Here is a 25,104-nt window from a genome sequence, read left to right on the forward strand (position 1 = left end):
AATAAAATTACATTTTCTGGCTTTTCCGATTTTTTTGGGAATGAGCCCAAAGGGATAAAGTTACACGCAATCTTAGCCAATGGTACTTTATACTTACCTTTTTCAATCTGCGATTTCTTTTCAATTTTTATTGGGCCTTCATCTACTTCGAAAGATGCATTTTCTTCAAATCCACCTGTTGTTCTTTCAATGTCAAAGCTCATATTTCTGAGTCTTTTAATCTGCTAATTTCACGGTTAATACGTAAATTTCGGTTAAATAGTTACATAATAATCGAATTAATTTTAATTTTAAATTCTCTTATGCAAACCACTGAAGGATATACTTAAAGCTTCAAGTTTAATATTAAGAAACAATTTTGTTTCAAATAGCATACCAGCTTAAATTTTAAAATATTAATTTAAAATTTAATTACTGAACTGCAATAATATTTTCATTTCCTTGTCTATAATGTAAATTTGATTAAAATGTTAAGCTCATTATGTTATATTTTATTCGTTTTACAAAACCGTGTTCATAGGCTTTTGAGCCATTGAGAAATATTATGTAAACAAAATATTACGTACTTAACATTATATACCATTGCTCGTGACCTTAAAAAGTTCACACAACGTCTAATCATCTTGTATTCAAAGCAGATTTATTCGTTTGCTGTTCGAAGATATGTTAGTATTCGGTGACCATAATAGTTAGACTAAATGTCAAATGTCTGAGTATTTAAAACGAAGATTGCGAATTAAGATAAATTTAATTTTGATTCTTACGAAAAAAATATGTAGATAATTTGTATAGGAATTATAAGACTTAGACAGGTGGAGAAGAGATTTTCCTCAAATGATCAATTTTATTATATTATATATTTTAAGTATATTTATTTATGTTCTAAGACAATTATTATGCACATAAAGTTTATTATGTTAGATATTTTAGTAATTTGTCCCATTGCCTCGACCACTGTACATTTTCATGCAGGTTCCTCACGATGTTTATCTCCAAAGGTCATTAAAAATTGCAACCTATCATTAAAATTTATGTTTACTTATAAGTTGATGATTCTGGCTTGAAATTCCCACATCTCCTTTCCAATGAGATGCTGAGGAGATTCATCTTCTCACCTTCTACCGCGAAGTTTGAACACAAGACATATATTTTTCTAACAAAATATATTGTGACCTTGCTATGTTCGTTGGTTATCTTGGATTTAATCTTGCAACACATGGGTTTGACACTTTATAATGACACGTTTATTTAAGTCTATTGATAAAAACTAATATTGCGTGTAAGCATACGACGTCATATCATTGAAATTCGTCACGACAGTCTCATACAAGGAGACACTTCACGTCGTTAGCTTGAAGAGTTTTGCTGATGCGAGGGACAGTACTCTGCCAACAACGTTGGGTACGGGCCTCGAGGCGAACCTCCTTACCCGGGCGTATCCTCTACGGTAGCCTGTGGCTACCGTGTCATTGATTTTTTGACCCAAAAGGTCAGGGTCCATTATTGGACCCGATGGCAGTCTTGTTAAGGCACGACAACGTTGTAGTACCAAATACAAACAGTAGATGGCGCTCTTTGTTTGTTAAAATACGCTTACAGAAGCTTCGACGGTTAACGGTATACCTTATATTGGGACGTCACGTTTAAAGTAATTGATGGTACTTAAGTTAAATTGTTTCGTCACACAATTATTATAATACTTATTAAAATCAATAGCTTACTTATTACTATTAATTGGCTTATCAATTGGAAAAAAAATACTGGTCTAGGTACTTTAGTCAGCATAAGTTTTGAACTAAAAAAATGTAGTAATTTTAATTATTTATCGTCGATACAGGTGAGGAAGGTCAATGCCCGGATATGTATTAGTTAATTTATGATAAAAATATGACAAATTATTAATAAATTTTAATATTGTTACTTAATTAATTTGAGTCACAGACTAGAGCACACGCGATTCTTTTTCAGATGACATACATTATGAGCATAATGGCATTTTTCTAAGATTAGTTGGTTATTAGTCCGAAATAGTAATTATTATTAACCACAATGTAAATGGGACAAAAAGTTGGACTTAATCCCTGATGCTGCTGAATGCCCTGAGGCATTCTATGCTAGCCAACATTTTAGGTCAAAAGGAAAACCATGCAGGCGGTAATTAATAATTGACAATACGGAACAGTTTACATATTTGTATATAAAACTATAGAAAAGTACATACATACATACGCATATACATAGCATAAACAAAATAAATATATATTTACTATAGTAAAAACAAATAAATAATAATAGTGCATAATAGAAGTCATGGAAACTAGGGGCATGATTTTGTGTGTGTAAATTGTGTTAGGCTAGTTGTGTAATTACATATTTCATAATAAATAATGTTTTACATGAACCCTCCGTGTTTTATTTTTTTCCTTATGAGGTGAGAGTATTAAAATAATTGATACTTCCCCGATTTTAGTCAAGGCTATATTTTCCAGTAGAGTTTAGTTGATTTATATAAAGAAGTAACGTAACAATCTATCGACTCCCTAATTCCGGCTTGCCACTGAAATATTCAACAACATGTTAATATGTTGTTCTTGTCTAGTCAGGGACCTTGATATCTCCGGCATAAAAGCTAGATTTTTTTTATAGTATCGGTTGACGGCCGAGCATATGGGCCACCTGATGGTAAGTGGTCACCATTACCCATAGACAATGACGCTGTAAGAAATATTAACTATTCCTTAAATCGTCAATGCGCCACCAACGTTGGGAACTAAGATATTATGTCCCTTGTGCCTGTAGTTACACTGGCTCACTCACCCTTCAAACCGGAACAGAACAATACTGAGTACTGTTGTTTGGCGGTAGAATAACTGATGAGTGGGTGGTACCTACCCAGACGGGCTTGCACAAAGCCCTACCACTAAGTAGCTAAGAGAGACAGTCAAAGCTTTTGTACATACCAAGGCATTAGAATTTTTCCGATTTCAATACTTGTAAATATTTTTTTAATGAATATAAAAACTTATTTTTCTGTATTTATCTCATTACATAAACATGAACTTAAAAAACGATTCATAACCTTCTTAAAATTAATTCAAACGATTCGTTTTAAGGTAAACGTAACGTAAGTAAAATAATTGTTATTTTTTCATTTTAATTTACTTTAATCACCTGAAGGGCTTACTATTTTAGCGTCATTTTTAAGAGATTGTAGTTTACTACAATTTATATATGGTTTTTATCTATAAAATCAACTTTTAGATCAGATTCGACTGCTGAACAGTTATGACAATGAGTACATTACTTTGCAGATTATTGAAAGTAAAACACTTCCCTTATAAATGTTAAACATAACAGTGATGCTTATTGAAAACCAAATCTCACGACGATTTTTACAAGAACAAATCAACGTAATGTTGCTACAAATTACATAACTTTATGTTTTGTCTAATTCAAGGAAATTAAGATTTATAATAATATTATAGAAATAATCTTATTGTTTTGTTCTGAATCTCGATGTGCTCTAAGACGTATCTGTTTAAAAATTTCCGCGCAAACATTTTAATTTTTAATTAGTATTATCGTTACAAAATCAAAGGTAATTGGTATGTGAACTAACTGACATTTATTGTCATGTTTTTAAAAATATTTTTATTTCGAGTCTTATGAAAGTTGTAGAATCATTGAAATGTACTTATTATTAATGTGAGAAGCTTTTGGGGGATGAGGAAACTATTAAAGACTTAGTTAACTTGTATAGAATTGTTTCTTTAAAAAACTGTCAATAAGTATGTATTAACTATGGTTACATTCCTATAACTGTATATTAAGTAAATTATTATTATTAATACGCCAAGCCTAATAATAAATAAACGCCTTTACTCGTTTCCCCTACACGATGTGGAGGGTTATATGGGGCTTTATATTGTGTGGAATCCCGGACTTCACGAGGTCGCTTGCGCTGGGTCATACTGTGAGTATGACCCAGTGAACCCGATAATCTTTTTTTTATGTTATAGTTAGGTGGACTGGCCATTAGGTGAAATGAAATGGATTTCCTAAATCCTAATAGTATTTGCTTATTATCGCCCATAGACATTAATGCCGTAAGACATATTAACCATTCCATACGTCACCGATGCACCAATATAGGGAATAAAGAAGTTATATCCCATGTGATTGTAGTTGTCCTGGTTCACTTACAATTTAAGCTGGAACACAAAGGGTATATTGTGTTACTGTCTAGCGGTAGAATCTGTGACAAGTGGTTGATACAAACCCAGATAGGCTTAAGCCAGGAGCATTAAGTAAATCTTAAAAGAAGATTTGAATAAGCTTTTATAAGGTTTTTTTTGTGCTAAGTTTATACTTACAATAAATAATTCATCTGTTTGAACATTCAATTGTTCGCCATTCATAGTATATATTCTGTCGAACTGCGAACACATTGGGATTCGCTTTAAATCTTACTTCATAAGAAGATTAGATGAAGTTGAAGGAAATGAGCCTTGGGATATCGTAGAGCTATGTTACAAAACCAAAATCAAAATAAACTTTATTCAAGTAGGCTTTTACAGTAGGCTATACAATTCTACCGAGAAGAACCGGTAAGAAACTCAGAAGTTACTCTTTTTAAACATTTAAAAAATTCAAAGTCATGTTAGTTAAATACAATTATTTAAATCAATATAGGACATATTGATGATATACCGCTTGGAAGTCAACAGGTATTAACTCCACGCTTTTTTATCATCTATTTTGTATTTTTTACAAACGATTTGAATTTACGAAATGGCAAAGTTAAAAATGTCTGCGGAATTTTATTATAGAAACGAATACCTTGCCCCAAGAAGGATTTATTGACTTTGCGGAGTTGGAAACTTGGCATTAGTAAGTTTATCCTTACTCCTAGTGCGCATACAATGATTATCACTGATTTTATCAAAGTGATCAATGTTACTGTTAATATACATTATATTGTTGTAAATATATTGCGACGCAACAGTGAGTATTCCTACTATGTTAAAAACAACCCGAAGAAAGTCTCTAGCTATAACACTTAAGCTACACACAGTGCGGGAATACCTACTTATGTTTTTATAAGCACTAATTCATGGTTCCTTATATTATGTTATAATTTAAAATATCTAATTAAATCTATTATTTACTTATCATCGCTAACTTAAATTATTCATACAGTGTGGCAGCGTTTTTAATGAATTAGGTTTACGGAAATACCAATTGCTCTCCTCATGTCATTCCTAATACTGGACGACAATGTGATTTAATTCCGTCGTCATTTGGTATTCATGATTCCTCCATGACTTCACTGCTTGGTATTCAATTCGTCTGATTGTGGTTTTAAAACGCATACGTTGAACTCGTTTTAAATTTAAACTACGTGATAGTTTTTTTTTCTATTCTTAGCTATATTAAAGTCAACAGAATCATATTTACAGCCCAAATAAACTATGTCTTAAAAAACAATGATCAAAAAAGTAATATGACTTAGTTAAAAATGTAAATTATACGCGTGTAATTAAGAGCAACTAGATTTTTGATGTTAATTGACAATTAGATTGTTATCATTATTGTTAGAAGCGCAGTTAATGAAATCTTTTGACCTTCTTTAAAGATAATAATGAATTCTTACTCATCTTCTGATATATTTTTTGTTTTAGCAATATTTGTTTATATTAATAACAATAATATAGTACAAATTAATGATTACACATTTCTATTCATTAATTCGTAATCAAATTCTATTTTAATAACATTATCTGTGCTGTTAAATAAAATTCATAGCAACATAAATCTCTTGTTTATGAATTTTGCTATATTCAGATATGAAGGAACAAAAGTCTGAACTATGTAATTATGTAGACACAAATTGAAATGAAATTGTGACTTAGTTAATTTGAACATCTGAATTAAATGACACAATGTTATTAATAACATCAGTCGATCTTTCAAATGCACTTATCGCCTGGCTCATAGGCTTCGTGATCGTGACGTTTATTTGAGCATATATGCATATATGTCTTACAATATAATGTATTTCCTCACCCATTCTGCTTATTCTTCCTTTTGGTTTATGGTTTCCCGCATGAATAGAGAGTCTTTAAAATGACCTTTGACGTACCCATACCACATAATTGATCTTCTTTCAGTTTTCCTGTCAAGCAACGCACCTCTTTCGTACAAAACACAATATATTTGGATAAAGATTTTTTTGTAACTTGCAAAAATAGTATAATTGTCTAATTAGGTTATCTGTTTCAATCTCGTTAATTGTCGAATTTTCCGTCGTACATACTTTATTTTGTTGGATTACGTGATCGTAGAAGGTTTTCAGTTTAAACTTGTAAATGGTCTCTTCGTAATATGCAATCTTAGTGTAACTTGATTATAATGCGGGTAATTACAATAGGTGGTTAAGGGGGGCGTGTGTAAACTTCATATTGGAGGAGTGATGGTATAACAAAAAGTATTACTTACTGAGCAACCCTGCCTATAAATGGTTTATTCAGATCCCACGCTAACAGTATCAAAGTGAGTACAATAAGTGCAGTTAGTCTAACAATATAGTAAGGTAAACTAATGTTATTATATTTTAATGTTAATTATAGCTTTAAGAACACTTGGTTTTGTTAGCTCTGCATAATTATTTTTCACCAGTCAAATACATGTGTGTTTCAGAAACTAGATGTGGATAATATTAAATTGACACTACTCATTATTGTATAAGTGATGATTATTGTATGTGTTGTCCTGAGAACGAATAATCAATAATCTTTCTTTAATTTATTTTAGATGAATCTCTTAGTCAGTTTTTTGGGACTACTTCTGGTAATATGTGAAGTTTATTCAGAGGAACCAAGCGTTGCACCGGGAGGATCTCCGCCTTTTAATCCGTATTTTGCTAATCGCAATCTTGCAGCTGCATACAATCCTTACTATAACTCTGAAAAGGCACGAGTTCCTATTTTGAGTTACTCGAGCAATCAGGGAATCGATGGAAGCTATTCATTTAGGTAATTCCTTATATTTTTAATTCAATGAAGCAAAAACGTATATTGTTCAATCTTAATCTGTTTTAAGTGTGTATAGAATTCCAAAATTAGAACAAAAACGCACCAATTAATTTTAATCAGAGCTATTCTTGGTAAATTAAATCTTTGAATAAAAAAACCGTATCGTTAAAACTAATATGCGCATAATAATATATTTGTCACGGTCAATTGGTTAAATTAGCCAATCAATGAAACGCCTGGACACTTTACTAAAACAGTATCCTGAATAAAACCCGCTAATTTATCTTCCAGTTATAGATAAGAGTCATTTGTATTAAACTTTTCTTGTTATTTTTATCTGCTTGAAAATAATTGACTCTACTGACTAACTTCGTGTGATCTTTTCGATATTACCTCTAGAGTTTTATTTTGGTGTAATTTAGTTCGCTGCACGCTGGTTGAACAATCCCGTTTAGTAAAGCGACAGGCGTTTGATTGAATGACTAATTTGACTAGTAGGCTGCGACATAAAGATAATATGCACGACTTTGTCATTGTGAAAAATAATTAAAGTAGTCTTCGGATAGAACTTATTTTATTTTCGTCGTAAAATAAAACTCGTTTAGTGATTGAATTAATCAGTTTGTTACAAACAAAATATATATTTATAAAATCATAAAACAACAATAACTATACGTAGGTATTATGTTACTTATTCGAAAGAATTCAAAATGATATTTAGATATAAAATGTTATATCGTCTGGGTTATTCAGCAATCTTGATAATAGTGAGACGATTCTTGTTTTTAATTAAGTTGTTTTTTTAAACGTTGTGTTATAGACGGTAACTACTGTATAAGATCTTATAACAAATAGTTTTTTGTGTCTAACATCTGAATATGTATAAGGCAATTACAAAGATCAAATGCATTAAAATTATACATAAAATTGTTGAAGTCTGATTATAGAATTGAATTTCAATTTTAAATGACTGGACCGGGCTCAGGTTCATCAATTATGGTAAAAAGCAGATGTTGATTTGCTTCATTTCATTTGTATTGTTCATTTTATTTGTATATTATTTTGTACCTCTTTTAATTTTTTAGAATCAATTAATAAAATATTCCAATCTGTATTAATATTATTAATGTGAAAGTAACTATGTGTGACTGTCTGTCGCTCTTTCACGACCAAACCAATGAATCAAATTTGATGAAATTTAGTATGAAGCATGTGTTAGTCAAAAAAATATGACCAAGAGAGGACATATGTTTTTTGGCTAACACATGAGAAATGCGAGCGAAGCCGTGGGCGACCACTAGTTTTCCAATAAATACGAACAAATTCTTTTGCAACTAAACTAACACTGTTTTAGTCTTGTCTTGTCTGTTTATCGATAAAAAATTGTAAGTCCTGTAACAATTGTGCAGGCGTGCATTTAATTCGTTTATAATATTTTTTGGTTCAAATCAAAAACGAATTAAATGTATTTTTTACGCAATTTTCTTCAACAGTCAATCTGAAATAAAGGAAAATGTAAAATTAGTCAATTGAAATTTACAAAGATAATAAATAACGGGTTATTATAATGTTTTCAGTTATTCAACGGGCGACGGCAAACAAGCTCAAGAGACCGGGTATGTGAAGGATGCCTTTATAGACAATACTGGCGAGCCTCAAGGAACTCATGTTAGTATTTACAATACTGATGCAATAACTAATATTGTGTTAATAATTCATTTTCTTTCTTTCTGTCATAATTGATTTCAAATACAAATGAAGAAGACAGCAAGGTCTAATCAAGCCATAAAAAATTAGAACTGTAGATGTAGGTATAAATATTATAACTTAATAAATACTAACCTTTCGAAAAAATAAACATTGGAATGTAATTTGTGGCTTTTAAAATGTTTTGTAATATTGAGGAATCCAATACTTAATTTGCTTTTATCACTATGTATTAAGTATAGAAGTTTAATTTCTTTATCAACGGCCTGGAAGTTGATAAATTTCTAATTTTATTTCCAAAACTTCGAATATTGGAAGTACTTTTATATTGTATTTTATACATAATTCAGAAACCGATATAATTTGGTAAAATATTATAATTGTATACATCTCATATTCAGGTTAAGGAAGGCAGCTACGCCTACATATCTCCTGAAGGCACGCCCATTCAAGTTACCTATATTGCCGATGAGAATGGTAAGATTATTCGTTTAATAATAATTATTAAAAAAAACTCATACAAACAATGAGACAACCTAAACAAGTTTCTAAGTTTAACTATTTAAACTAAGCTGATCAGTAAAGCGAGAATGACCTCATGAACAGTTCAGGCCACGGCAGCTGAGGAACGAAGACTGCACTCTTTATGTGACCCAACGAACACTATATACAGACTATACTTCTTATACACCCTCTATCCCCTGATTCTCAATCAGGGAATTGGAGGGAAATACATTGACACTGAAGAAAGAGATTAACAATGAAAGTTAATTCTCTTATCGTGAAATTACATTATAATTCTCAAATTTAGCGCTGCGACTACATACTGCAAGGAAAATTTATTGTCAATCATCATAGTCCTTAGTGGATCTTAGAATCTGTTGTCTTATAAGCTGTTTTTAAGATCAACCACGACGTGAAGTCACATGATATAGAATACTTAAAATGTAATTAACAAACAAAACAATATCATTATATTCAGAAAAAAATTATAATTTTTTGCCATTCTATTTTTAGGATTTAGACCTGCTGGCATCCATATATCATCTGATGGAAGAGGTGTTGCACCAGGGCCATTATTTGACGGAGTAACGGGATCCAAAATTCAAGACCCGCGTTATAATTTATACGACCCTTTTAATCGCAATCGTGTTTATGGTCAGTACAACGCATACAAACCATATGATCCCAGATACCCTTACCAGCCACGATATGATGTATATAACCCGTACAGAGCTCAAGCGATTAAAAACGTCGCCCAGGACGAAGATAAGAAGGAAAAAGCATAAGTCGATAATCATTTAAGATTTTGTTTACTTAATTTTAGTTGAAAACGGCAAATTGTTATTCATTGATAATGAAAATTTAATTTCAAAATAAATAAGTAAAAAGTGTCAAAGAATGTTTTTCTTATCTCAGTAATTGCGTCTTTATTTCGCCATGGCACAAAATTATCGTCAACTCACAAAATTGCTTACCTTCTTTGGTGCATTTTTATTTGCTGTTTGTGTAAATAATTAAGAATTGAGAATATAACGAACATGTGGAATTATATGTTTTTAGTAATGGCTTTTAATTTTTCCTTAAATACATTTGATTGGACGTGATTATTGAAACACTCATGTTTTGATTGGAGACAAAATATTGTTCGTTTGGAAAACCGAATGAATTGTTGTTTAATTCGGGGAATACTTTTACGAAAATAAAAGTTGTTAAGTAATACCTCTTAGTATGATTGATCTCTGGTTATAAGTATGCTATAATTATAAATTAAACTATAATATATTTAACAACGTATTTTTTTTCATTATTAAAGGATCAATAATTTAATATTCTTACTGTACCCGCATGATTTACACAGTTACGCGTTCAAATTGTTTATATTTTAAACTGGTATTTAAACTTAAGAACAAAATTTTTTTACATGCGATACATTGATAGTCTTAAAAAAACTCCGACATTATTTTTTATATTAGTTGTGGGTTTTTTTGTTATATATAAAATATATTTATTCCATTAATGTTTATATCGTGCGTTTATATCCTTGTTATTGAGTTTACTTTATGTGATCCAGTATAGTCAAAGACTTTTGACGTATTTATTTCATTTGTTTAAGGAATAAATTGTTCATAATTACTGAAATACATATGGGTGCAAGAAATTTTATAAGTAGAAGAGATAGCTAAGGTGTTCTATTCGTGATTAACTTATCTGTATAATACCTATAATAGAATATACATACCATACTAAAAGCTTCATTGTTTTTCACAAGTTTTCTCTTGTTTACGAATATTGTGTTTTCCTTAGAGGTTAATCTAAAACACTATTATATAGAGATAAATGTATTTGACGTAATTTAAATTTGAAATTCTCTATATATAGCGAATTATTGCTAACATTAATCTGTTTATTTAATTTTGATACCAATTATTCGTATATATATTTTTTATATTGTATTAAGTAAAAAGTCAATACCCGTTTAAGAATAATATTTTATTATTATGTATGACGGCTCGATGAAGCAAGATCAATAAATTTTTGTTTTAAAAAACCTTGTTGAAGTGTGTCATACATTCTTGTAACAGGTTTTTACAGATGCCTGCACTGATGCACCTACGAGTTAAGGTTAAATTCGTAAAAATCTCTTTCATAATCTACACGCTTAGTTGTCATTTTCGAGATCTTCAAACATAAACTTTTTAAAAAAAGAAAAGACGAGTAATAAAACAGTATAAGGACAAGCGGTGGCGCGAGTATTCTTAATTTAAATCGAATCGGCCGATAAACGTTTTTTTTTTTGTTATTCGATATCCAAGACCTTTTTTGTACTGTTTCTTCATTAAACAAAATAGATGACTTTTGACATTTTAGCAAACATGCGATGCGTTAGAATATTTTACTATTTAATTTCCATGTTATGTTTGTTTTTTACTTAAACATAAATTGAATAATACTTAAAATGTTATAGTTGGTTTTGTCTTTTTTTAAAAGACCTTCCTGTATATTCTTCTATTTTTGGTATATGTTACTAATATTTATAAAAATATTGAAATTGCATAAATAACAGATAGTCAAGCTTTTTTTTTTAATTTTATTATGACGCATATCGAGTTTATGAAGGCACTGAAACATAACGTACATGTTTTAAGTAATAATTTTAAAATACCGACTTTGGTGTATTATTACAAAATTTTTCCAGGTAGTCTGATATGATCAAAACGTGATGTAAATTTTTATAGTGTACTTTTACTCAATTGTTATAAAGGAAAAGGAAATTACAATATTAAAAAAAGGAGGAATATATTTTTTTCATATGCATATATGATCGATTTTAAAAGTAAAAGCGAATCGTCTGCCGTGTCGACAAACGACATGTCACTCTAATATGCCGTCATACTCCCCTCCCCACCGCCTCCACCATCGCATTTTATAATTATAATATATTAGTTCTATTAATGTAACTTCGATTATATCCTTGTGATTTAGTTTACCTTATGCTCTTCATAAAGTAAATTATTTATATAGTAACTATAAGAATTTATAGGTTTCCTATAATTATAATTTTTAAAATTATTTCATTATCACCATCCATTTCCATGTGTCACATGTATCGCATTTTTATTAATTTACTGAATATGAATTTGTTTTCGCAAATTTCGCTTATAATAAGACTTGATACAATTTTTTTATGATTACTAAGACTTGAGTTTATTTGTCTCACGTCTGCCTTGTTTTCTTTGTATGTTATGACTTGCATAAATTACAAGATTTCTTTAATTACATCAAAATTGTTATTTTTTAGTACTATACAATATAACTTACTATATAACCTATACTCCTATACCTACATGAAAACAATAAGTTTTTAACCTACGATATATTTTTTAATGAAACTGGTACTTAATAATAATTTATTAAGAGAATATAAGGGATGATACCACTACTATATTATAACACAATGCCAGTACCTCTCGGTATTAGCATTCCGATCCGGTGGTAGTTTTAAATTTGATACAATTATATAATATGACGAATTAAAAGTGCTTATACAATGTCACTTCAATAAAGGATCTTTTTATTTTATTTATATGAGTTTTGATTCAAACGATCAATTCTTCATTAATGTGGTTTAACCATAGCGTTCGACTCGTATAATTTTTCATACGCTTAATACTAATATTAGTTTCTATTACTACTACTAGTACTACTAGTTCAACTTGCAAAGTATAAATGGCAATATATGATCTTCATTCGATTAGAATAAATTATGTGTCAAACAAATTGAGATTTTTTTTAGTTATTTACTTTTTCCAAGCTTAAGTCTACTGTAACATCTGTTTCGTCTATTAAAAGACACGAGACATTCTGCACGTAATTTATAGGTCTAAAAACATTTTACCTATGTAGTTTTGCGGCGTTTTCTGAGATCCTATTCAGATTTCTTTTCCAGGCATGATGATGTCAAAACATTTTTTTATTGAGGTTAATTTATTTTAAAGGTTAATTTAAATAGATAATAATTAACAATATATTTAGTGTATTAAGTACGTACCAATTATGATTCATTCAATGGGGCAAAGCTCCTGAAGTAGGCCAGTGTCTCAGACGAAAGTCTCTTCCTATGGTATTTATATGGAATGCATGAGTACCTTTTGTATTCTTAAAGCATAAACTAGATTATTATTAACCGGCTATACCAATCCGAACATTTCATAAGGGTTTTACTGGTCAGTGAGTATTGTTCAAGCCAGTCCCTATACCAGCATCTTTCTACCATCATTCTACCATCAAACAACAATAGACATTATTGTCGTGTTCTGGTTTCAACAGTATCTAAGTAAGTGTAACCATTGATTCATCTTAGTTTCCCAGCTTAGTGGCTTACCAATGAGCAATATGAAGAATGATTAATATCTATGTACCAATATCTACGGGCATCGGTGGACCAAGGATTTGCCAGCATTGCTGTCAATATGTCATAAATAGCATCTTATCGTGATAAAATGTATTACAAAGAAAACAAACCAACCAAAGTTTCATTGGAAAAGCAGCAGATCAAGTCATATGTCAACGATATATGTCACTCGGAATTGTATCAATTATTTCACTCAATTAGCGTATAGATTCATATACTAACTTTCGGTGATGATTTTTAATGACAGTGCGCCCGTAATCGCTCAATAAGGGACGTCTCGCGGTACTTATCCTTTGTCAAGAACTGTCGTAAAATATGAACTTTGAATCTGTGCCGGTGCGTAATGCAACAAAAAAATCGTATAAATACGTGGGGTTAATCTACAGGGCATCATTCCTCACTTTGCTTTTTGTAAGTTCAACTTGCACATTTACTGGACTCATCATGAAACATTTTGTAAGTTTTTTGTATATAATTTTACGAGATATTATTGTAATATATATGTAGGTAATATGTATTTCTTGGTAATTGACATGATAAAAAAATTGTAAATTTATTACTTCAAGAGAAACCTACAATTTTTCTCCTTTATAAATCATAATATAAAATTATCATTATTTATAATATTGAATATCGTTGGTGTTATGTTTTATATCTAGCAATGATAAGAGACGCTTTTAAATATGTGGCTAATGACGCTTAGACGTGTCCGCTCCTTGGTGGTGTTCACGAAACCTGTAGAATATTCCTAAATATCCGAAAAACTTCGCTTTTAGTTCTTTTTTTATTCAAATTATGAAATTTGATTTATTCATTGAAAATTTATTTTCACTTATCAGAACACAGTTCCTTTTCAGGATATAATATTGTTTAAATATGAAAAACATTAATTAGTTGACATTGAAACCTAATGACTTATAGCTTTTAATTTCTGGTATTTTCTATTGAATTTTTTTTATTGATAACTATATATTTTTTTTAGATAATATTGGTACTAGCTGCTAGCTCGGTTGCTGCGGATGTCAGCAGCATACAGCCATTTTTTTATCAGCAACAGCAACAACAACAGCAGCAGCAGTTGTACACAACTGAGCCCATCCCAATCATCCGACAAGAACACATCGTCAACCCAGATGGGTCTTATAAATGGAAGTCAGTATAAAATCTACTGATAGCTAGTTATATATAAGAGAGTTAAGCTAATGATTTAAATCACGATGTCACATATCTAACTTAAGCCCTTTCTGAGTTATACGGCTTAGAGCGACCCAGTGACGCAAAAAAAATAAGAAGTTAATTTGTATTACAAAACAGACAATTTTTTTAGCCGTACCGTTTAGCCGTAGTCAAAAAGTAGGCTTATTTGTTGACAAGTTCATTAATCGATGTTTTTTAAATGAGCTTAATGTATGATAAAACATTATCGGGGCTTTGTTCGAACCCCTCAGGGTGTGTGTTTCTTATTTAAAGTTTTAATAACGATTCGACTAATTTACTTATATGCACAAGGGATTAAAATCTAAGATAGTTAATGTAATGTAGGAATTAATTTATTCGTCTCGCATTTTCTAACTGGTGACTATAATGCTGGTCAGCGTTCATAAAAAAAGAATGTTTTTTCTTGAATTCATCTTTGACATCGAAGACAAATTTAAATAATTTTATATCTTCCGTGATGAAGTCACTATTAAATCTAGTTATCTAACATTATATAACGAAACGTTGCACATTCAGACAAAAGTATAAGGACACTCTTTTCGAATCGTTTCTACGAAGATTTCATTTATTATTAAAAAAAAAATGATTTATGGTTTACTACACTTTTTGGTCTTCCTAGTATATTGTCTAAATGTTCTATATTTCAATTATTCTTTTAAAAGTATTTACCGTAGTAATTTTTTTTAGTTATGAAACTGGTAACGGGATTAGCGCTGAAGAAGCAGGTTATACGAAAAATTTAGGTATTCCCGATCAAGAGGCTCAAATTGCACAAGGACAGTTTAAATACACAGCTCCTGATGGCCAGGTATTGTTTATTATAACATTTAAGAATTACATTCCCATACAATTTATATTTATATGTATTGGCTTCATTCATCAAAAACATTTTGTTGTATTATAAACGCCTGTTTTAATCTTACAAATAACAACTTCTGTTGAAATAAAAAGCTTTTGACTCTAGGCGCTTGAATTTTATAAGCAGTTAGTGGACAGATATAAGTGGACGTATAATAATGTATCAGAACGCTTTTAATATGTTTATGTTTGATCTCATATTTTTATTTCAAATTCGTAAGGTAATCCAACTGCAGTACGTAGCTGACGAGAATGGTTTCCAGCCCCAAGGAGCCCATCTGCCAACACCTCCACCGGTTCCAGTTGAAATCCAAAAAGCCCTGGATCATTTAGCTACTCTTCCTCCACAAACACCCGAACAAAATCAATACAAACTTGTTTAAATAAACGTTACAAAGATCTTTATATCGTCAAAAGAGGCTCAGATATAGACACTAAGTATAAATGCTATAAAAATGTAAAAAAATTACAATTTAATTATTTAGTTTTATGATTACTGTAATATGTAACTTATTCAATTTTGTCTAAATACTCTAATTAATAATCTCAATTAAAATACTATCAAGTTATATTTTTGTTTTATTAAATTATTAAACATAAATACTGATTAAAAGAAACACTTGAATTAAAAATCTATCTAAGTAAGGAAATTGCATGATAGTGAAAGCAAGTAAAAGTAAAAAAATAAGTAAGTAAATTGTTAAACTTAATTTATATAGGTAATTAATACACTGACTCGACTAAACAATCGAAACAAGTTAACTTGTATTAACCTGACATCCTTGTGGAATTTGAAATAAAAAAAAGTGCCAAACGAGCAGGCTGTACTTGCGTGTGCGCAGGCGTGAATCTTTCATGACGACCTCAGTTACCCAACGACCCGTTGGTTCACTTTCCCTGAGCGTGTCAAGGTCGCTAGCGATCGCCATAAACTTCACATAGTCGAATCTCACTAATCATATGTCGTAAATTTTTGATTTTTTAATTATGTCTGTTTTGCAAAATGATTTACAAGCTTTTTAATAAAAAGTAGAAAGGCTGTCAGGCATTGCTTACAATATCTAAGATGTGTAGTACCTGATGCAATTACATTGTCACATTAGTGGTTCTGACTGTACTCACCTTTCAAACTTGAACACACCAATAGCGCGAACAAGAATAGATATTAAAAATTTATATTAACTTTTTCGATGAGTAGCATTGATCATTGTTTTATCTATAATCTAGAATGAAAATGTGTGATGTTATACTACTAGTCATGCTAAACGGCGTAATAACTACTTGTCAAAAAAGTGAACACTTAAATATTGTCTTAGAATCGTTACATGGACATCCCTATAATTAAAAAAGTTTGAAGTATAAAACGTAAAAGAGTTGTTTGGTTGGGCTGAGATATTATCATTTATGATTTACGAAAGACTATTATTATGATATTAAATTAGTTATGGCCAAGAGATTAGCATAAATATCGTAATTTAATATCTAGGGACGAATATTAATTCTCTAATTAAATAATAATAAAATATTTGTGCTATTTGAAACACAATTTTAAGTTAATGCTTTATTGCAACAGAATTCTATCAGTGAGATCCTTCCAGTCGATATAACCCGTGTTTGAAGACTATAAAGGGGATTATTTTAATTAAATAAACAGTTTATTATTATATGTTATTGTATTTTTGTCATTGCATATAAGATAATGGTGTTTGTTTAGTTTAAACGAATTTGCTGTAGGTCTCTCAATTATAGGAATTAGGTTTTTTGTCATATTGTATGGTAGCTATTTATCTTCGAATAATTACTGACTTTATATCTTCTATGAATAGTCTTAAAACTGAACCCCAAGAAATACTTAAATATTTACCTATTTTAATATTTACCTTATATAAAATATAAGGTAAAATAAGAGGTAAATATAATAATAAATCTACACAATATATATTTTTTACGAATATGTTATAAAATCACGTTTTGTAAGTGTTGTCCATTACGACAAATATATATATATATATATATATACATTGCAAGAGAAATCTATTATCACCCGACATATCATGTCATATTCAAAAGCTGCTAACTCCACTCGAATAGGTGTAAAAATGGCTATAAGTTTTTTTAAGTAGTTTTATACGTCGGAAAATTGCCGAATGTGCAACCCAAATAAGTGGCTGTAATGCAGTGCCTCATTTATTCTCCAAACCAATACAAAATTATATATGCTTTGGTGTCTGTATGTGAGATATGTGACGAGCCTACGGTCGGTCTGGGTAGGAATAGCTCGGTTCACTCTATAATAATTATGATTAGAAATAGTTTTGAACGCATTTGTTTGGAAACAGCGGGAAAATTAAGAGACACGTATCTCCGAGCCAACATTTTTTTTATCTCTAACCATATAAATGAATGAACTATTTTACATTCACACACAGCACAGGCTAGGATCAGGACCTGACTGGCTAACACCATCATGACTATTTGATCAGTCCGACTCTTGATTATTCAAAATATCTGGAAATACCTATCCAACAGGCTAATTAAAAGTGGTTCTAAAGATAAAAATCAATGTGAATCAACAGCCTACTTAACGAGGAGCCAATTACGAGCAATAATGATCTTTCGAGAAAACCAGCCTCTCAGAACTGTCACTGATTTCTTAGCGGTGTTTGCTGTGTAGCTATAGTTTGGGACCACACATGAAGGTGTCACAAAAGTTCAGTTATCAGCAATGTTAGCAGTTGTCAAGTAGTCAGGGGTTTTATTGATAAAACATTTATAAATCGAATCGTCTGTGTTAGATACTATAGACGTGTGGCGTTTATAAAAATGTTTCTCTTTTTTACTACTTTTTAATAGAATGTTATACTTCAACTTTTTGTAATTTGCCTACAAATAAAAAAAAATCTTAATATTATAATGTACATAAATTAGTCATGAACAATATTTTTTGACTCGTATATACCTAAGCTTAGATTTCTTGAGTCATATTAAAAATCGTTCCTACATACATCTTCAATATCAATATAATCTTTGACATTGATTACTCATGTCCATTCATACATACCAATAAACCTCAATTTAAATAATAATATGTATAATAAATTGCTATTATATTATTATTAGTTATGGAGACCCAAAAATAATCCTACATGTATACATATTTTAATAAAGACCAAGAGACGGTTTATGACAAATATTGATCTATTGCGGTCGTTTGGGCGTGGACGGGTTATGAACAGGTTCATTTTTAATTCTCCAGCTTCGTGCTTGTTCCCATTTGCTTTGCTTGCAGGTGTGTTCGCACCTTTATTACACAAAGAAAAATACTCAATATTAGGCTGCATAAAAAGTTGCTCACCTTGGAGGTGTTACGCATGTAGGGGGCTTGAAATGAAACATCGGTACTAGATTATTAATCACACGTTTCATGCCTAACATTTATAATATTTTCGATATATCGCTGTTAAGAAATATATAAAAACGTTGTTAACCGTTAAGGTCAACTGTATTTAAACCATCGTATATATAATTTTTTCATGTAAAATTATTACGTGATAATTGTACATCGTTATTTGATGAGTAAAAATGGGTTGCAAAATACAAAATAGGGTCATTGATCATTCATAAATAAATAATTATATTTGCCTGCAAACTACACATCAATCATATCACTTTGATTGTTGTTCTTTACTATTGTGTATTTAATCTCGAAATATTTCTTACCTTGTAGGTTGTACTCGATTCTGACACCGATATTAATAATAATTATCAAACCATTAATGATAATGTGTCCTCATGACCCAATTGGCAAGGACGGCTATTTTAAAGGACTCAGGCAATTGAGAAAAGCGCACTCGGGACGGTAAATCTGACCTCACGACCGCTATAATGAAGCACGAAATTGTAAGAAATGTAAATCTTCTAATGAAGAGGAGGAAACGGAGGTTTAGTGGTCAAAGTCATTTAAAAAATCTTACCTTATTCAAAGCGAATGCAATTTATGAACCATTTCTTAATGTCATTCGATCTAATTTGAAGACCCACATCATTAGTTTCCCTGACGACAAGTCCATATACTCTAAGATATATAAGTTATTTTCTAGACTTTTTAAATCTTTATGGGATAATGAAACATAACGTCTTATATGTCTGTAACTACTGAAAACACAATTCAAATAAGAAAATAATGACACCACAAGAACAGGCCTACCTGCATTTACAATTGGTTATATTTTAGGTAAAAGAAATATTGAGAGATTATTGAAATTGACTATAGAACAAAAACGAAAAAAATAATACTATAACACATTTTTAATGTAGCCTGTATTACAAAAATTTCGTATTCCTTTTCTATATTTGTTTATTAACAAGACATTTTGATCAATTAATATACAGTCTGTGCTAACCCTAATGTCGTATTTGATTGTTCAAGGCCTAGAAAGAAGAACACGTGCATCACACGTGTTAAAATGACTTAATAGATTATAACTCATCGATTTTTGTATATTTTAAAGTTGAGGCAAAATTAAGTTACTATAGAGTTGCAGTCATAATTTAGATTCAAAACAGACTAATTCTAGTTTCTGGTATGTACCATACAAGAATATGAAATTCACGCTTGAGGTCGATAGTCTAATTTTAAAGAGATTGAAATTGAGTAGTTGCCTTTATAATAAAACCTTCTTTAAAAGTTTGATAAGTAATGGTTTAGCAGTTTGTTCAGTTACGCATTAATTTATAAAACAAAGCCTTCGTTCTTTAATCTTCGTCTATATTATTTTATCTAAGTTTTTCCAAATATTACCTATAACAGCTACTTAGTAGATGTGATTAAGCGAGTCATGTATATATTTTTTAAGTTGAGTAGTTATTATATATAATTATTGGGTAATGTACATAATGTCCGGATTATTTGATACTTTCACTGTAACATGAATATAAATTAAGTATCTGTCAATTTATATCAACTGTTATTTTATTTAGATTTTATTCAGCTCTTAGACATCATATGTACATTATACTTCACTCATATCACTCAGTGACAATCACTTCCAGCAAATCGATGTTAATGCAACCAAAATTCGCCTGAAGACATTCTATTGAGTGTACAATACATCGCCATTTACATAACCGATATAAGAGAAATCCTTTGTTGTCTGAATACCTATTCATCATAACTATTATGATGTTACATAACATTGTAGGCATCAATACGTACATATGCGGGCACTTTTGATATGTCTAGAATAAATTATTTCGGCAAGTTCGTGTCGGATAAAGTAGCTAGTATTCCGTAGCTGTAGAAAAATTAATTATGTTCTACAATAAATGTAATTATGAATGAATGAATAAATTTAAATAACTTCTTATGTCAAAAAGCATTCGCTAAAAATAAAAATGAATGAAAATTAAATAATTTCTAGTTGAATAGCACCTCTATTCAATATTTTCCAACAGATTTAATACTATATATGTAAAATGTATAAAATAACATATCACATTCTAAACGATTTCTACAACAAACAACAACAATTAAAAATTATAAAATTCTAATAAATTTTGTTTTAATTAACTGGTTTCGAAGAACAAGAGGGCAAAATTATAAGAACTTAGAATATTTCTATGGATATCTGAAATGATGTTGCAACCACGTGTAAAAACAGTTTCTATCGATCACTAAATCTCAATGTAATCTCTTAAGGATGACTCTAAGTCGTATAAATAAACCTTAATGCTGCCCGCCCACATTTAAAATCCAAGTAATCTTTATATAATGAAGATAGTAAATAATTATACGATATGAATTTTGTAAATATTTATTACTTAATAATTTAGTTACTAATTACCACTTGACCTAAAATCAACTAGCACAGAATATACAACATTATGTTACATTTATTCAGCAAGAAAAGTTTTGTATTGCAGTGAATTTTTGAATACGTTATAAATTTTAATTTTCATAATAATTGTATGTGTGGGCTATTTCAGTTGTAAATCAAATCTATTTAATGCACTCCCAGTTGTAGTTTATTTTATTTTAGTTGTTTAAGTTTTATAAATTATAAATAATATGCTATACATAATGATAAAACCACGTTCCATCACGGATTTTATTTTAAGCGAAATGAAAAAGTTTTAGTTGCTATTATAATTCCGGAAGGCGCTTGGTAATACAAATAGGTTGCTTGGAAAATGCTGAAAGTCGTAAATAAAATGTGTCCTTCTCTGACCCGGAAGGTTTCAACTTTCTAGACTATCTGGCAATGGTTTAGTTTTTGATATTTGTGTCGTTCAGTCAGTAATTACCTTGTGAGGTGTATTTATTCGGGTTTGTATCATAATTAACCAATAAAATGTTTAATAGATTTTGAGCTATTAGGGGGTCAACCGAAAAAACGGTTCGTGTAATGGCTCGACGCCATGTCACCAATTCCTTTTTCCATTTTTGAACTTAGAGTGAACTTGGATTCTAGCTACTTAATTTCTTCTGAGCGGCGTAATGGCAGCTGCAGAAGTAATTTATATATCTCACAGTTCTAGTGTCTACGAGCGCTCAGAAGAATAATAATAATATTATTACTATTATTCTTCTTCTGAGCGGCGTGATGGCAGCTGCAGAAGTAATTTATATATCTCACAGTGTCTACGAGCCGATGGCACACTGTGATCTGCCTCATTACATCTATAGTCAGCCTCGTTGGTCAACTGGCTAGATACAAGATTCGTCCCGGGTTCGAACGTTAGGTTAACAAAGAGTCACAGCCCGGATTCTGGAAATTGATACACTCTGAAAGCACATCAATTGGTTGATCCTGCTCCTGAACCCTTTCAGGTCATGTTGGATTTATTTATTGGGAGCCGTAACCGAAATTGGTCACAATGACATGTTCAATGGTTTTAAGTTTGTGGTAGTTTAAAAAAGTCCTATATTTTTTTTCTTCGCCCTAATTAGAGAGACGAAGCCAAAGCTATATGCATGTCACCGCAACTTTCACACCCCTTTTTCTATTAATATAAATGTTATCCACGAAATTATGTACCTAGTATATAAAAAAAAACAGGCGGTTCTTTTTTACACTTTCCTTTCTATACTTTATATCCTTACAATTTTATGGTTTTTGTGAGGGTGCAAACTCGGAGGCACTGTTAGGTAACCCTTTTAAATATAGTGACTATTAGCTGAGTTTAACTTACAAAATGTATAAAAATATTAAATGTGAAATAAATATTTATAAAAAATGATATTAACAAAAAATATTATACATTACTTTAATTATGATATGAAATAGTGAAATACTATAATTAACTTTGTTGTAAATAGCAGCTCAGACTGACGAAGGCCTTAACTGTGTGGATATAATTAACTATGTGCTATAAAATACATATTGTCTGTGTATACAACGTATAACGCATACTTACTTTAGGGCCTTGGTTCGTCTTGACTAAAATAATGATATTTTGTATGAAAGTTTGTATGCGTAAAAATTTAATAATAAAAAAAATAATTATTCACTTCTTGTAACAAAAGCTTATAAATCTTTTCTATTTCATATATTATAATATTCCAGTTTTGAACTATAGATTTGTATAGTCGAGTCACTGGAGAATGCTAGAGGTAGGCATTATTATACGTAAGTTAGTTATTTGCGTGGGAATTTAATGTAAGTATAAGTAGCAATTAAATACCAATTTCATATATGAAATCTATTCATTGATATATGTTTGTTGAATTTTTAAATGCTATCTTTTTTTTATTTGTATAAGGGACTTGAGTTTGTAAATGGAATGCACATGTAAATGGTATAATATGTTTTAAATTTTTCTATGAGAAATATCTAAGTAAAATATATACATACCATTCCATTTTATTACGTGACATGAGGGTTTAATGAACAATCGGAACTACGATTGGACATAGAATTCCAAATCTCATCATATTTTTCAATATTTCTCGATATCTGAGAATAATCTTATAATATCCTTTGAAATTTATCTTTTAATATTAGAATCCGAAATAGGCAATAACTTTAACTACCATTTCGTTCGCTTAAGTTGAATCAAGGTTGACTAAAATGTTATTTTAAATCTGTGAAGGTAATAATCACGCACAAAGCAAATTGTCTTTAAATTAGAGAAGCATAAGAAATATGTTTCTTTAAGCTGATGAAATTCATGATGATGAATTAATGATAATAGTTTTGTGTAACTAAGTACGTACTAATGAATTGTGTGATAAAGTTGTGAAAAGCAGTGTGATACCGTGGATGTAAACACATGCATGCGCTAAGGTCAATACTGAACAAATGTACAATCCGTTAGGATTGTTGACAGGCGTTACGTCGACAATACGACATACAAGCCTCGAGGTAATGCATCTGTTGTTTACTTATTTCATAGATTTTGCGAAATCGGTAAAGACGAAACTAGGAATGCAAGGAGGTGGTTACCGAGAACTAACTATAAATACTCAAATTATCACATCGTAACGGCATCAGTTATTTACAGTATCTTCACTCGATACATTGACAACCAATCGTACAAAAATGAAATCTATTGTAAGTGTTCCTTTAAATGTTGCTAATTTGTGCAAGTGACAGTGAAGTGATAAACCACCACAAGTGTGCAAACGTATATGTGAATCATAAAAAAGTACATTTTATACTTTCATTTCAGGTATTGATCGCTCTTTTCGTCGCAGTGGCTTTTGCTGCTCCTCAAGCCCCGGCAGAGCCTATTCCTATCGTACGTCAGGACAGCGAGATCAATGGAGACGGATCTTACCAGTACTCTTTTGAAACTGGCAACGGCATCAGTGCTGACGAAAAAGGAGAAGTGAAGAAAGTTGGTGACGTCGACACTTTGGCTGTTTCAGGACAATTCCAATACCCTAGTGAAGATGGACAAAACATTCAATTGACTTACGTTGCTGATGAGAACGGTTTCCAACCTCAAGGCGCTCATCTGCCTACAGCTCCTCCAGTACCAGAGGCTATCCAGCGTTCCCTGGCTTACCTCGCCACGGCCCCGCCCCAAACAGAATAATAAATTAACCTTTCATATGTGAACGTGTACTTTGATACAATGACCACACTTCAATTAATGAGTCCATAACTTAGTTATTTATGACATATATTTTGTATTTTTGTAGACCAAATAAAATATTTGATAGTTATACATTTGTTTTCTTCGAATTTAAACTTTTAGAACATATAGAAACAATAAGTTTTAGTGTTTACAATTTTCTGACTGGCTTTGTTAACGTCCATATTACTTAAAGTTTCTTAACAAATACATGCATATATATTGCATATGCATGTATGACAAGCCTTATAGATAGTAGTTTTCAACACATTACATCTTAATGATACATTTTTC

The 25,104-nt window shown here is 30.6% G+C and overlaps 1 protein-coding gene and 1 pseudogene across 1 annotated transcript; both read left to right on the forward strand.

Moving 5' to 3' along the window:
• Positions 1 to 3,898: 3,898 nt before the first annotated feature.
• Positions 3,899 to 16,212, forward strand: LOC124530465 (annotated as a pseudogene).
• Positions 16,213 to 24,099: 7,887 nt separating this feature from the next.
• Positions 24,100 to 24,901, forward strand: LOC124530537 (endocuticle structural glycoprotein SgAbd-8-like). The gene is made up of 2 exons (XM_047104732.1): positions 24,100 to 24,284; positions 24,403 to 24,901. The coding sequence occupies exons 1-2, from the start codon at positions 24,273 to 24,275 to the stop codon at positions 24,769 to 24,771; spliced, it is 381 nt and encodes a 126-aa protein (XP_046960688.1). The 5' UTR covers positions 24,100 to 24,272; the 3' UTR covers positions 24,772 to 24,901.
• The last annotated feature ends 203 nt before the right edge of the window (positions 24,902 to 25,104 follow it).

This window comes from Vanessa cardui, chromosome 6 (assembly GCF_905220365.1).
Source record: "Vanessa cardui chromosome 6, ilVanCard2.1, whole genome shotgun sequence".
Lineage (NCBI taxonomy): Eukaryota > Metazoa > Arthropoda > Insecta > Lepidoptera > Nymphalidae > Vanessa > Vanessa cardui.